Source organism: Eumetopias jubatus, unplaced genomic scaffold, assembly GCF_037043125.1.
Source record: "Eumetopias jubatus isolate StellerSeaLion01/CBP00866 unplaced genomic scaffold, mEumJub1_p1.0 scaffold_7, whole genome shotgun sequence".
In the NCBI taxonomy this organism is placed as follows: Eukaryota; Metazoa; Chordata; class Mammalia; order Carnivora; family Otariidae; genus Eumetopias; species Eumetopias jubatus.
The window spans coordinates 65,030,785-65,046,330 of NW_028274813.1; the positions used below are offsets into that span (position 1 = coordinate 65,030,785).

Below are 15,546 nucleotides of genomic sequence, written 5' to 3' on the forward strand. Positions count from 1 at the left end.
ACGTATAAAATTAAGGATATAAATAGAAAAATACCAGGCAATCCTGCTGTCTTGTTCAGTGTGATACTCCCGTTATGTTATGAAAATACACTACAGAAGAAACTTCATGCCTAATTCCCTTCCATTTCATTCATAATTACAACTTTTTAGTATATCAAGTAACAAATATTGTTGATTGGTTTTAAAACAACATCTATTGGGGCAAAACAACATTTTAACTGAATTAACTATTTGTTTCATTTTCCTTATGTGTTTAATACAGAATGATTAGAGAAGGAATGTTGCTTTTGTTCTGAATATCATTTTATTGAGCTATGGAATTTGCATTTCTATACATATAATACGCATTTTAGAATTCTTAAGATTTGGATGCACGATATTTCCTCTTTCCTGAGTTTCTAAGGGTCATGATTATGAAGTCTCGGCAGAGTGTTTAACAATTCTAAATTGTCATTAGAAGGTAGTAGCTTTAAATGAATGCTTATTTGCTTGAAACAGCTGTTGGCATTTTTAATATAATAGTTTTGTATCTGATCCTAGTATGCTATATAGTATTTTGGTATGAGAAAATGACTTATACATTCTATCCTCTTGCACTTTTTCTTTCAGTTGTCAGAACGTCCCCATTATTGCTGGGATTCCAAGAAGTCTCTACAAATGCCTCTGATGACATCGGAAACAATTGGTTCTAATCCTGTGAACTCTCTTGTGAAGAAAGCATGTGACTCCTTTGGTTTAGAGGCCATATCTTTCAGGTCATCCAAAGGTGCCCAAGCCACACCAACAGAGAAGATGGTGATACCTACAATGAAAATATTTTTAAGTGAATTAAAACCAAGTTCCAGTTTATATATAAAATCAGGTGTAAATATTTTTCATGAATTACTAAACAGTAATAGAAAAAACTCTCTGGTAATGTCTGAAGAACTAAATCTCCTTCACCAAATGGTTAGGTTTTAACAGTCATCATGATGAGAATGACCAACAGTTGAATCAAAAACAGAAGCTCTGCCATCAGTATAAATTACGTTAACCGATAAATCACATGATCACTGACAAACACTGGATAAGCTGATAAAGATCTTAAAAAAAAAACTAATAGTGAAATGGTGAAAACTTCCTGAGATTGGCATGAGAATGAGCTGTCTACTATCATCACTCTAATTATTTTACTGGAGTCCTAGCCAATGTAACAGCATGAAAGAATGGCACAAAATTTGGGATACATAAATGGAAGTTTTCTAAGTCTGTTGCATTGCCAGGCATGGCGACTCGGCCTCTGTGAATATTGAGAGCTTTCTTCCATTTTGATTTGTATATTAAATTGGCAAACTGACCTGCAGTCAGAAATTTGACCAAAGCAAAAATCTGGTGATAAAAACAGCCAAAGAGAAAGGTCTGTGAAGCTGGAATAATTTCTCGTTACATACACACTGAGGCATAACCTCTGCATTCCCTTGTGCTACTGGAAGGCTTTTACTCTGAATACATTTTGGCTAGGGTGATAACTACATTAGTTTGATTTCACCTCAATCCCAAGTGCAGTAGTTGTTTACCATCTTTCTTTTGGATGAAATTCCCTATAATGTTTTGAGAGTTTCTGAAATAACTTCTAAGACTTCATACCCCTTCTAGTGATATTCTGTGCCAAGAGTTGTGAATATTTAAGATATAAATAAAGCAGCTTTAGTTTATATAAAAGCTCCTTGAAACTATTTATTACACCCAGTCAATACTCATCTGGCAAAAAAAAAAAAAAAAAATTCTCCCCTCAGGTTTCGTCACTTGTAGATTGAATTCAAGCTCAGAGTGGTTAGCTTGGACCAAATACATAATTACAGCTTAAAAAAAAAAAAGTTATGGGCGCCTGGGTGGCTCAGTTGGTTAAGCGACTGCCTTCGACTCAGGTCATGATCCTGGAGTCCCGGGATCGAGTCCCGCATCGGGCTCCCTGCTCAGCAGGGAGTCTGCTTCTCCTTCTGACCCTCTTCCCTCTCATGCTCTCTGTCTCTCATTCTCTCTCTCTCTCTCAAATAAATAAATAAAATCTTAAAAAAAAAAATTCTAAAAAAAAAAAAAAAGTTATGACCCAGCCCTGAAAGCCTACTCTGTATTCTGGCTTTTGTTAACTTTGTAACTTTGACTTTACTATCACTAAAGGGTAGTTTTTATGAAAATGGCATGGCCCAACCTCCTGAAGTTCAACTAATTAAATAAGGAAAATATATTTGAATTAATGAAGTTCACTTAATTTAGCCTGAATCCAAGCCTGTTAACCATAAATTATTTCAGTAAGCTACATTTTTAAAAATTTATTTAGAGAGAGTGCATGCGCAAGTGGGGAGAAGGGCAGAGGGAGAGAAACCCTCAAGCAGATTCCCCATGGAGTGCCGAGCTCCACGTGGAGCTTGATCCCACAACTGTGAGATCATGACCTGATGCTAAAGCAGGAGTTGCAAGCTCAATGGACTGAGCCACACAGGTGCCCCTGTAAGCTGCATTTTTAAGGAGTATGATAGCAAACAGGTCTTTGATCTGGATTAGTTGCTGATGTATAAAATAAGCCAGATGTATAAAAAATAAGCCAATGTATAGCTTAAATTCCATGTATCAGTTTACCCACTAAATAACACTATTCCATCAATATATAAGTACATAAGTACATTAACATGCTAATAAATGTATCAAAGGAAAAAGGTTAAGTCATTAGGAATTAAATAGGGAAAAGGATATATGTAAGAGTATAAGAAAATGCAAGGCTGCTAATTCCCCTCTCCCAAGTTAGCGTTTTTGTTAAGTAGTATTGGACTGCAGTCACTCAGTTTTATCCCAGGAAAGGGAATGCCAGCTTTTTGTTGCCCTATTTGATCTCAGCAACACATTATGCTAATGTTTTCAGGAATGAGTTGCCTTTGCCAAAAGTAATATTAAGGTTGGGGTAAGGGAGAAAGAAGACCTTTTTGTACCCTTTTACAACATTAGAGTTTGTTTTTATTATCTCAAGAAGAAAAAGATACTAAAAAGGAAGTTTAGATGGAACAGAATTAAAGTGTACTGGTGACCTTAGAAAACTCATGCCAGACTCAAAACTACTAAAAAAAAAAAAAAGATAAATTATCAAATAGATTCATGGTAAATTGTGATATACTGTGATCTTGGGGGGATATATTCCAAGTTTGAGCCAAACATAAGCACTTGTAACATGTTTCCCTGACACATGACATGGTTCTCCTGGGCGTTCTCCCAACAATACAGTGATGAGGAGTGTGGACTCAGCCAGACTGCCTGGATGTGAATGCTGGCCTCACCACTTGCTAGCTGTATGGTTTTGAGGAAATTTGTTTCCTTATCCATAGAATGAGATTCATTGGACTGGTTTGACAACTCAGTTAAGGTTGGGTAAAGCTCTTAGAACAGTGACTGCCATAATGCAGGTGTTTGTTCAATAAAATAAATGCTTAAGTTTATATTTACAAAACTCACTGAACCCCTCAGTTCCCTACCCAGACGGACAAGAACCTTACCTGCATCGTGTGCAGCAGCAGCAGGGCCTCGAACATCATCATAGGACTGGCCGTCTGTGACAATTACCAGGAAGTTCTTGTTGGGGCTCTCCCTCATGGGACCAAACACATTTCTAACAGTGAAGGAGATGGCATCGCCTGTGGCTGTCCCACCGCTCATATAGCGAATGTTTCTGATAACAGCTAGGACATTCTCTTTGGTGCTATAATCAGTGAAACTGAATTCTGTGCGCTGATCATAGGTGAACTGTACAGCAGCTATCTTGGCACCAATGTCTGAGATTTCAAAAGTCTTGGCTATGTTGGAAACAAATTCAAGCATGAGGCGAAAATTACTGTCTCCAACACTGCTGGAGCCATCAATTAGAAAGGCTATGTTCACTGAGTTGTAACAGGTCTTGCTGCACATCATTTGCTCATGAGTGCAGAGTTTCTGAACCAGAGGCTTTACATATTTTGTGGTACCAAACCAGTTAGGCATGTGGTAAGAGAAGAAGCCATTATTCCGACAGACAGCCTAATGAGGGAGAGAGAAAAGGGATCAAAAGTTGTTTCTTAAAAATTACAGAAACATTACGGGCGCCTGGGTGGCTCAGTTGTTAAGCGTCTGCCGTCAGCTCAGGTTATGATCCCAGGGTCCTGGGATCGAGCCCCTCATCGGGCTCGCTGTTTCACGGGAAGCCTGCTTCTCCCTCTCCCACTCCCCCTGTTTGTGTTCCCTCTCTTGCTGTGTCTCTCTCTGTTGAATAAATAAAATCTTTAAAAAAAATTATAGAAACATTAAAACAATTATAAAAAACATTCTGTCTTGACTGTTCAAAGTTAATTCAGATAAGAGCCAGTCAGCACTATGCCTCGAGGTCCAAAATTAAATCACTACCTTAACAGAAGACACCCTCACCTCCTTACCTTGTCAACAAATGCAACATCCTGAACCATCCCCAGTTCTTCAGGGATAGGCTTGGCCACAGAAACTATAAATACATTGACACCGAACTCTCTGGCCACGATGCCTGCTTCTTCAATGTCATCAGAAGGCCAGCCATCAATAAATACCACCACCACTTTGGGGATCCCTCTTCTTACTCCAGTGTCTGCTGTGAAGAATTTCTGGGCGGTATGCTTCAAGGCTTTTCCTAGGTTTGAAAAAGAAGCAAGCTGGAAAAGCACCACCGCTCAAATGACATTTCCATTTCCCTGTACCAGCTTGATGCCACCAAAGTTTAAGAATTTAACTTACATAGAACTTGGTTCTATAATAGATGGGAAAGTTTAATTATCCATCAGGCTTATTTGTTTTGTCTTCACAACCCACATTACTTCCCCCATCACCTCTCAGAAGCTTCATGTTTTCTTACTGTACGTCAATCACCAGTCAGAAACCCAACTGACTCCCACTCCTGTACTTTTGCTATCTAGCCCCTTGCTGACTGACTAGTACCACTAGAGACTCTGAACAAGAAATCTTCCTTCAAAGGGTCTGTAGTGCTTCTCTAGTTCTTTCTGCCCCATCTCCATTTGTTAAATCAGTCTGTTGATCTTCTTTTTAACATGCTGAACAGTGGCTATCTGTTCTATCCAAGCAATATGAGGATTATAAAGCACAATACTTTTTTTGTATTTTAAACAAGCAATATTAATTAGCCCTTTGGCCTATTTTCCATTACAAATTCAGTATCTTAGATGACTGACTACAAATCTAGCCAAGATTTCAGTGTCAGGAGGAAGAGGTTCACATCTGCTTATATAAAATAGCCTAAAACTTTTATAGGTCTGATCACTCATAACCTTCTCTTGTGTTACATCCCAGGGGCCAAAGTCTACTTACCTGTATTGGAATTACCCCCTCTGAAACCTACTTCCTTTATGGCAAACAAAACATCTTTGGCTGATGTAAAGTTTTTCAAGTAAAATTCTATTTTGGGATGTTCACTAAGTGGAAAAATGAAAAAATGTTATCTAGGGAGAACTGGAAAGGTAAAACAAGCAACATTATATATGATAAAAAAAGTCTTTAAATTAGACAATGCCTAAGTTTCTTTCTTAATCCCATAGTATACAGTCAATTAAGGTATTGCATCCTTACTTGAATTTTAAGGCATCTTTCAGAAATGTAACAAAAACCATTGCTACCTTGAGGGTTTACTTTATTCTGGGTAATATGCTATATACATATAACATGTGTCATCTCATTTCATCATAACTCTACAAGGTAGAAACTATTATCCCTATTATATAAATGAAGAAACTGAGGCTCAGAGCATTTAGGTAACTTGCCCAAAAAAACATAGCTGTACTTCAAATTCAGGTTTGTCTGACACCAGAGTCCATGCCTAACCTATATGGTGCCCCTCAAACCAGGCCTGGCTCAGAACACTGGGCTTAATGGAAATCTGCAGAGTTGGGCAGCACAGAGTTGGAAGGTGGCTGGGTGTGAGGTTAGGTCTGTTCCAGTGTGAGACCCTGGTAGCACTCAACAGAATGGGCCTATTAAATACTCCAGTTTCTGGTCAGAAGAGGCAATTTCAAGGACACTGGGACCAACATTTTAAGAATGAGAAGGTATAAGAAGATAAATTATGAAGGATTACAATATTGAATTTTCATTGTAATAAAGGATATTGACATTACCAATCTTAATGTATATTATAATATTTGGGATTTTCCATATTTAATAGAAGAATTTCAGCTCACTTTTTTTTTTCAGCTCACTTTTATCACTACTCTGTGTTCAGTAGAGACCATGCTGAGTAAAAACAGTTAAAAGCACCATTTTTGTGTTTAGTTTTTAGATAAGTCAGTATTTCATTAAGTGTAAAATTTTAAGATCTTAGTATTATCAATCATCATTAAGAGTTTTGAGACAAATATAGCACTGGTTGTATTTCTGTATATCTGGTGGAATGCTGGGCCACAAAATCAGATATTATGGGTTGATAACCTTTTCACTTGAATGGTCACTTTTCAACTATCCAAATTGTGATTTGAGATTTAGTCTTGTTTTTGCATCCTTAATGATATATTCTGTTATTCTGCTTAAATATAAACTCTTGATATAGTTTATTCTGATGTTCTTCCTAAAGTAGGAAAACTATAAGCCAAGAAGTTATAGAGAAGCTAGTCTTTGTTTGAATCTACAAGATAGTATAGCTTTCGTCTTGAAAAAGACTTGGATACAAATCGCAAAGAAAAAAATTAAGAAGAAAAGTACTGAGGGGAATTTGCCTGAGATGTTAAAATGTACAATAAAGCTACAATAATCTAAGCATTGTGGAAAAGCTGTGGAATTAGCTTATAGATCAAGGAAACTGACTTGCCTAAACTTCTATATAAAATTGATATTTCAAATCAATGGAATAAGAAGCTCATTTGTTTTAAAGGTATGGGACAAATGGTTAAATTATGTAGAAAACAAAGTTAAATTCTCCTACCAAAAAAAGTATCTACATTAAGAACCAGTTGTAAAAAAATAACATAATGAAACAGAAATTAATACTGGTAGTACTGGTGCTACACTTACACACTGCTGATAGCAGTTTAAACTGGATCAGCTTTCTAGAAAGCAATTTAACTTTGTATCAGAAGCCTTAAAAATGTCAGAACCCTTTGACCCAATTTCACTTTCAGAAATCTAGTCTAATGAACTAATCAAAGATGGCACAGGATAACATAAGGATGTTAAATCATAATGTAATGTGTAGGGATGCCTGGGTGGCTCAGTCGGTTAAGCGTCTGCTTTCGGCTCGGGTCATGATCTCAGGGTCCTGGGATCAAGTCCCGCATCGGGCTCCCTGCTCCACGGGCCACGGGGAGCCTGCTTCTCCCTCTGCCTCTGCATCTCTCTCTCTGTCTCTCATGAACGGATAAATAAAATCTTAAAAAAAATATATATAATAATGTAACGTGTAATGGTGAAAAAAAAACAAGAAAAAACAGAAGAATGGTTAAATACCATGCAAAGGAACATTATAAATTTTTTTTATTTTGTGAGGGCATGGGTGAGTGGGGGAGGGGGCAGAGGGAGAGAGAGAATCTTAAGCAGACTCCATGCCCAGCACAGAGCCCACACAGGGCTGGATCTTACGACCCTGAGATCATGACCTGAGCCAAAATCGAGAGTCAGACGGTTAACTGACTGAGCCACCCAGGCATCCCCAAACATCATTTTTTGAAGAGCAGTTGTGATCTGGTAAAATGCTCAAATGATTAAGGATTAAAAAAACAGGACATAAGACATTTTTATAGTTGGAGCTTTTGACAAAGCAACACACATATGTAGGAGGGGTGGGGGATAGGCAAAATGGGTGAAGAAGAGTGGGAGTTGCAGGCTTCCAGTTATGAAATGAGTAAGTCAGGAGAATAAAAGGTATAGCATAAGGAATGTAGTCAGTGGCTTTGTAATAGCATCCTATGGAGATGGATGGTAGCTACACTTACAGTAAGCATAGTGTTACATATAAAGATGTTGAATCACTATGTTGTACGCCTGAAACTAATGTAACATTGTGTGTCAACTATACTTCAATTATACACACACACAACACACACACGTACAAATTTTCTTAAAATACTGAAAGGAGGGGCGCCTGGGTGGCTCATTCAGTTAAACGTTTGCCTTCGGCTCAGGTCATGATCCCAGGGTCCTGGGATGGATCCCTGCTCAGTGGGGCATCTGCTTCTCCCTCTTCCTCTGCCACTCCCTCGGCTCATGTTTTTTTTCTCTCTCTCTCTCATAAATAAATCTTTAAAAAAAATAAAGGATATAAAACATTTTATAGTGATTATCTCTGAGGGGCATATTTGGGAAATTGGTTTTCTTTGTGCTTTATATGTTTTTCAAGCTTTCTATAGTGAGCATATTATAATCCTAGAAGCCATTGATATTATTTTTAAATGAACAAAATTAAAAAGGTAGAGCTTCAGATCTCCAAGGAACTATGGTAAATGTTTAAAAGAATGACAGAATAGGGAGGAGGGATAGACAGATCATTACTTCCTTCGGCAAAGAGGAATCAGGAATTGAGCAGACTATATTGTGCAGATATAATTTGTATAGCAACAAAACCTTTTAGTCTACCTTCTGGTCCTCAAATAGCATATAATTCTCAATCTTTTTATTCCAAAAAGGAAGCACTTAGACCTACCTAGTCTGCTTGGCAGTCTTAAACCCTGTATTTATAGTTTGGGAATTCAGATAGTCCACACTCAATATGTTTATATTGAACCGAAATGCATGTATCCACTAAAAGGATTAATCATTTATCATCAAGTCTCCACCCATTTTAACAAGATTGGTACCTGGCTTGAACAAGGCCCACGTGTGGTCCCTCTGTTCCAATTCCCAACATTAGAGCCACTTTGCCAACAAAATTCTTCTGTAGATTAAATCGGCGCTGCCCAATATTAAAACTTCCATCAATCAGAAATGCAATATCAGCTTTACAGTCTGTGAATACCCAAACAAGTCTTTCTGTTAGCAGTTTCAAGAGAGAGGGAGGGAGGGAGAGCAAATGTTACTTTCCCAAATGGATATCTGGACTTTTACCTTTATTGCCAGTTTTCTTCTCAGGTGTTTTCTTTAGTCGTTTCCCTGAAACCAAGGAAGCACTTGGCATTAGTGAAGGAAGACAGTTTCATAGCAAGAAGCCCACATGGGGAAAAGCTCACGACAAGGAGTGTCATTCTTAAAAATACTTGTTTTAAAAAAATTAATTTCCTAAAAAAATTTTCTCATGGTTTTCTGGATTGGGGAAACAATGCCCCAGTAAAGAAACAAGTCAGAACTGTTGTAGGCCTATATATTTGATATGCCACTAATTCAGTACTTGATATCTCAAACCCACAGTTGAGGCAGGACTGGAAACTCAAGAGTTAGATTCTAATGTTCTTAATTTCTTTGACTTTAGAACTGCCAGTCTTGGGGCGCCTGGCTGGCTCAGTCGGTTAAGTGTCTGCCTTTGGCTCAGGTCATGATCTCAGGGTCCTGGGATCAAGCCCTATGTCAGGCTCCCTGCTCAGTGGGGAATCTGCTTGTCTCTCTCCCTCTGCCCTTTCCCCTGGCTTGTGCTCTCAAATAAATAAATAAATCTTAAAAAAACAAAACAAAAAACTGCCACAGTCTTAGGAAAAGAGATCCCTGGCTATTTGTTAAAATGGATCCATACTAATTCCTTTTTGCATATGGCAAATGCAACTAGGAAGTTCATGGTACTTTTACTTTGTCCAGTTTCTAGGCATGGGGTTTATCAAATCAGAAATAGGACTTCAAGAGAATGTTTGGTAGCAGAGTTTATAATTGAAAATAGAATGATATGAATTTGAAATAAAGTATATGTTTCTTTATGTAATATACCAGTAAACACAAGATATTTGTTTTATTTTATTTTAAAAGATTTTATTTATTTGAGAGAGAGAGAGAGAGAGAGAAACAGCATGAGAGGGGAGAAGGTCAGAGGGAGAAGCAGGCTCCCCGCTGAGCCGGGAGCCTGATGTGGGACTCGATCCCAGGACTCCAGGATCATGACCTGAGCTGAAGGCAGTCGCTTAACCAACTGAGCCACCCAGGTGCCCTATTTTATTTTTTTAAAGATTTTACTTATTTATTTGACAGGACACAGCAAGAGAGGGAACACAAGCTGGGGGAGTGGGAGAGGGAGAAGTAGGCTTCCCGTGGAGCAGGGAGCCCAATGTGGGGCTCGATCCCAGGACCCTGGGATCATGACCTGAGCCCAAGGCAGACGCTTAATGACTGAGCCACCCAGGCACCCCTTTTTTTTTCATTTTTAAAGATTTTATTTATTTGAGGGCACCTGGGTGGCTCAGTCAGTTAAGCGTCTGCCTTTGGCTCAGGTCATGATCTCAGGGTCCTGGGATTGAGCCCCGGGTCAGGTTCTCTGCTCAGCGGGGAGTCTGCTTCTCTTTCTCCCTCTGCCCCTCCCCCTGAGATCATGACCTGAGCCAAGGTCAGACGCTTAACCGACTGAGCTACCCAGATGCCCCTGTTGTGTGTTTAATATCAATTTCCTTTAAAAGGAAAGCTATCAACAGCACATTTATTTTTAATTTCCAAATGCTGTGCCAGGCAACTAGGAGATAGCTTCCATATTTCATACCTGTTGGTGGACGTGCTGTGGACACTGCTTGTCCTGTGGCTTCCTGGGTACCACTTTTTCCTTCTGTTAAAAATAAAGAGAAGACTATTTTTTCCTCTTCCTTCTTTACCATCAAAGCATAATGAATATAATTTAGGGGTCTACGGGATGATAAATGTAATCGAGTGATGGCAATTACATCAATACTTGCTTCATGCTAGTTTCAAAGAACCAAAATGGATTTTTAGCTATTAAATCATATTTTAAAAGGATCACCAAAAATGAATTCACATTCATTTTCATTCACTAGTGTTTTGATCTAATGTTACCTGGTAAATATCAGGGCATTCTGATTGCAAACAAGGCAAGTTTCTTTTTTTTTTTTAAGTAGGCTCCAGTCCCAGCGTGGAGCCCAACATGGGGCTTGAACTTATGACCTTAAGATCAGGATCCGAGCTAAAATCAAGAGTCAGATGCTTAACTGACTGAGCCACCCAGACACCTCAGACAATGCAAGCTTCTACTGCAATCTTCTAACAGCAAGATTATTCTTCTCGCATTCAGCCAAGTTTATCTTGAGTGGGTCTTTGCCTGTCCAGTCCCCTGACTCTAACCCATTGTTGACTCCTCTGAGTTTTGATTGTAGGCTTTTTCATCAGAGTCAAAGAGATTGGACTAAGAAAAGCAGAAAACTTTTTTTTGGCGGGGGGAGGGTGAAGTAATGTTTACACAAAAGTAAGAATAATGTAATTGTACCTACTTGTCACTGTGAAAGAAGCAGACCATCTGGAAAGTGTTTGAGACTGAATGCCATTGGCAGCTACTGAGGAATAGTTTTCTCGACCTGGTAGGCTATATATTCGCACAGGTCCCCCTGAGATGCTGATTACTCCCCTGTAACACAGAAAAGCAGCTGATATTCTACCCACACTTTTTCAGGCTATCTGACTGACTTCTAGTGCCATGTTACATCTATTGTTCTGATTAATCAAGAAAATCGTTCATCAGGGAAGATATATATGGATGCTGCCAGCCTTTTGAAAAACTTGCTTACACAGGTACAAAATATGCCTGGGAGAAATGGTACTGGGCTGTCAAACTTCTTAAATGTTGATAGGAACATACCTGTAGGATCCTATTCCCTACAGCTCAGAGATTCAGAGTTAATAGAACCAAATAATTTTCTTAGTTTTCCTAGGTACTTTATATGTCCTTGGACTTCGTTAAAAAAAAAAAAAAGTTTTACAGGATAGCAAAGTGCGTGGTGAATATGGGCTCTGGAGGCAGCCTGGGCTCTCAGTTCCAGTCCGGGCCCTTGCTAACAGTGGCAAGATGGTTGGCAACTCTCTGAGTTCAGTTTCCTCATCTATAAAATGGAATAAAATTGTACCTACTCTCTACAATTGTAGAGTTGTCATGGAAACTAAAAACAATGTCTAGCACAAGGGTAAAAACTCACTAATATATTACATGATTAGGAGTGTTCTAAAATTCTAGGGATCTAGCTATCAAGAAATAATACAATTTGCTGTTTGTCAGAAAGCTTCCTTTGTGTAGCTGGTGCTTCAAGGATATCCCCCAAAACCTTAAAAAATGTATCCATCTTCTGTGGCCAATATTGGCACCAAAAGAAAGAAGGTGTGTGTGGGGGTCCATTTGGCTAAAGAGGGAAAGGGTATTAGTACACTTGGATTTCTCTCTCCTTGCATGTTTCAGCTTACCTGTGGACAGCTGCGCCACATATGCTTGATACAGACGCATACACTATGTTCCCAAACACCGAGAATTCCTCAAGAGCACAGCCCCCTGGGCAAAGTACATCTGCTTTCTCTTTCCTGATGTCCAGGCCTCGGGTAAAGCATGTGATAGCAATGGGAACTGAAAAGAAAGGAGGGAATGTAATGACATTCTTAGGATTTTGAGGGGTGTCGGGGGTGGGGTGGGAACTAGGGTATGAGATCAAAGATTTATCTCCCTAATTTCTACACTTCTTGTTAAGAATATTAATGTATGTATGGTTCCACACCATTCCAAATTTTAGCTACCCAAAAACAGTTTTCCAATTTAATCTACTCCTCAGCCACTACAAAGCCTATTGGAAGAATTTTCTCAGTTCTTAACAGTTTGGGAATACATAATTGGAAATAGAACTAGAAAATGACATTAGTCACTCACCATTTATTCATTCTACAAAAATAAAAATCTCAATTTTTACAATAACAACTATGGACACAGTTGCTTGAGGTAAAGATATTAAAATCTGGGCTGAGCCTGTGAGGAACATTTCCCTTTTTTTTTTTTTTTTTTTTTTAAAGTAGGCTCTACACCAAGTGTGCAACCCAATGCAGGGCTTGAACTCACAATCCTGAGGTCAAGCCCTAAGCTGAGATCAAGAGTCACACGCCTAGGGCACCTGGGTGGCTCAGTTGGTTGGGCGACTGCTTTCGGCTCAGGTCATGATCCTGGAGTCCGGAGATCGAGTCCCACGTCGGGCTCCCTGCTCAGCAGGGAGTCTGCTTCTCCCTCTAACCCTACCCCCTCTTGGGCTCTCTCTCACTCTCTCAAATCAATCAATCAATCAATCAATCAATCTTAAGGAAAAAAAAAAGAGTTGCACACCTAACCGACAAACCACCCAGGCACCGCAATGAGAAACATTTTCATAGACACATGCACAAACCTCTAAGGTCCCATCCTTTGCTTCGAGGACCATTTATACCAGTTTTTCTCCAAATGCAGTGCCTTAAAATTGTATCTTAATTTAAAGAAGCCAGTGAACAGATGTTTCCCTTTACAAGTGTCATTTAGCTCAATCACTCATTTTACAGATGCAGAAATTAAAGCAATGGGGTTAATTTGCCCTAGGTCACACAGCCCAACTCCTGCAGGATAGGAAACAGGGAAGTTAGTCTCTATGAAATGAAGCATTTTTATCTGAATTGAACCTGCTTATTTCTGCTCCAAATCTGTCAAGAGAGATTTATCATGCAATGAATGCATTTTTTAGAAAACAGTGTTAATACTCTCAAATTTTACATACCAACCCAAACTAATCAAGAATTGAAGTTCTTACTATAAAAGATGTTAGGCAGACACAAGTTATTGGCAGCATGTAACAATATGTTAACTCATCAATTTACTATAAATATTAAGTTGAGAATAATGTTATTAAATACTATTTTCCAAACAAGAAATTGTGGTTATCCAAAACTTTTTGAAACAAATGTTAATAAAAAACCAAAAAAGCACCTTATTTTTTTCCAAGACAGAGTAATGCTGTCTGGTCATCTGCCCACTTGAGCAGCCTTCCTCTACCAATGACCCTTTTCTACGAGCTCTCTACGTTGAGCTGCACCCTGAACTATACATCTCTATTGGAAGGGAAGGCAGAATGCCAGCTAAAATGCCGATTCCTTAGCTCTGAAACACTCTAGATTGCTGGGAAAGTTAAAATCCTTACCCAAAACAGTAGCCTCATACCGGTGAGCCTTATACATGTGACCAAACAGCCTTAATCCTTCCTCCCACTTTCCAGGTCATCAGAGGCTCTGCCTTTAGCTGCCAACACTGACTTGAGTGAGGGAGGGGGGGAGAGAGGGAGGGAAGGCGGGGAGAGAGAGAGGGAGGGGAAGAGAGAGAGAGAGAGGGAGGGGGAGAGAGAGAGGGAGGGGGAGAGAGAGAGAGAGAGTGTGTGTGTGTGCACGTGTGTGGTGGGGGTGGGGTGCTGAAAACAGCCCAGTGCAATGCTTACCCTCATTTCTCCTTTCAAGAACAGGATAGATTTTGTAAAAGAGTTTGCCATTTATATTGTAGAAAACACACACACATACTCGGACTTTTACATGTGGAACAAACTTTTTAGACTCTCTCCAATATGAGATAGGCTACAAATAGGGGTTACGCCTAGAAACCAGGGGTTCAAGCAAGGTGGGACAAGGATGTAAGTATCGCTGTCTCTGTCAGCTCTGACAGTGTGAAGTCGGCTCTGGGAGGCTTCTTCCTGACTTCAACCCGGGAGACAACCCGAGACTGGTGTGCCACTCGCTAGGACTCAACGAATACTCCCCTGCCTTGACCTTTCGATGCCGATGCTCGGCTTGCCAGGTGCCTCCCGCGATGTGAGTGTAGATTCGGGGACGCTTCCTTCTCCGCGCCTTGGGAAGAACGTCCCCTTCAGGTACCAGGGGCCTCCTCGCGTGGGAGTAATGGGTAAGCCGGAGTAGATACGCCGTGGGTATGGATGGGTGTGCGCCCGGCAGCCGCTCCAACCTTGGCGCCCTCCAGCTTTGGTCCCCGGGACCAAGGTCTAGGGGCTCGGTCTGAGCGCTCTTCTACCTGCCGGCCCCCAACCCCTCCCACCGCCTGGACTTAGCCCTGCTTCCGCGACAGAGGAACCCGCAACTCACCAGCTCCCTGGCTGCCCGCAGGCTCCGGCAGCAGCAGCAGACAGACACCTGCGAAGAAAGGACAGCGGGAGGGCTGGCTCCAGCTTCCGCCCCGCTTGGTGCGACGGGAAGGGAGTGGGGAGGGGCGCGTACCCACCGAGGCAGAGAACGGGGATCCAGGCTGCAGACATGGTAGTCGAGGGGCTCCTCGGACCTGGGAGACAGGGAGAATGCGAGGGAGGCTCCCGGGAACGGAGGCCCCTACTTCCCCACCACACTGCGCCCGCCCTCCCCTTGGAGATCCCGCACCCCTCGGAAACCAGGGGCGGTGGGGGGGGGGTGACCTAAGAGGCCGCTGCCCGGGAGCTAACGCCTCTCTATCTGCTGGCGATGCTCTGGCTGCAAATCGAGCCAAACCCAGCATCGATGTGCAACCCCGGCCCGGGAAAGGGGGTGCGATATCAAGACAGAAAGAAGCTGGGAACGACAAAGGAGAGACTCGAATAGGCAGGTGTCAGGGACCCGCACGCCCACCGCCGGACGCCC

At 40.8% G+C, this 15,546-nt stretch overlaps 1 protein-coding gene across 1 annotated transcript; it reads right to left on the minus strand.

Annotated features, from left to right (window-relative positions):
- Window positions 1-626: 626 nt before the first annotated feature.
- Window positions 627-15,191, minus strand: COCH (cochlin). Its single transcript, XM_028114844.2, has 11 exons — window positions 15,158-15,191; window positions 15,022-15,069; window positions 12,337-12,493; window positions 11,376-11,509; window positions 10,637-10,699; window positions 9,070-9,114; window positions 8,823-8,970; window positions 5,353-5,456; window positions 4,434-4,660; window positions 3,525-4,041; window positions 627-802 (listed from the first exon to the last, which is right to left on the minus strand). Exons 1-11 carry the CDS (start codon window positions 15,189-15,191, stop codon window positions 627-629), a joined length of 1,653 nt encoding a protein of 550 aa, XP_027970645.1.
- Window positions 15,192-15,546: the final 355 nt, after the last annotated feature.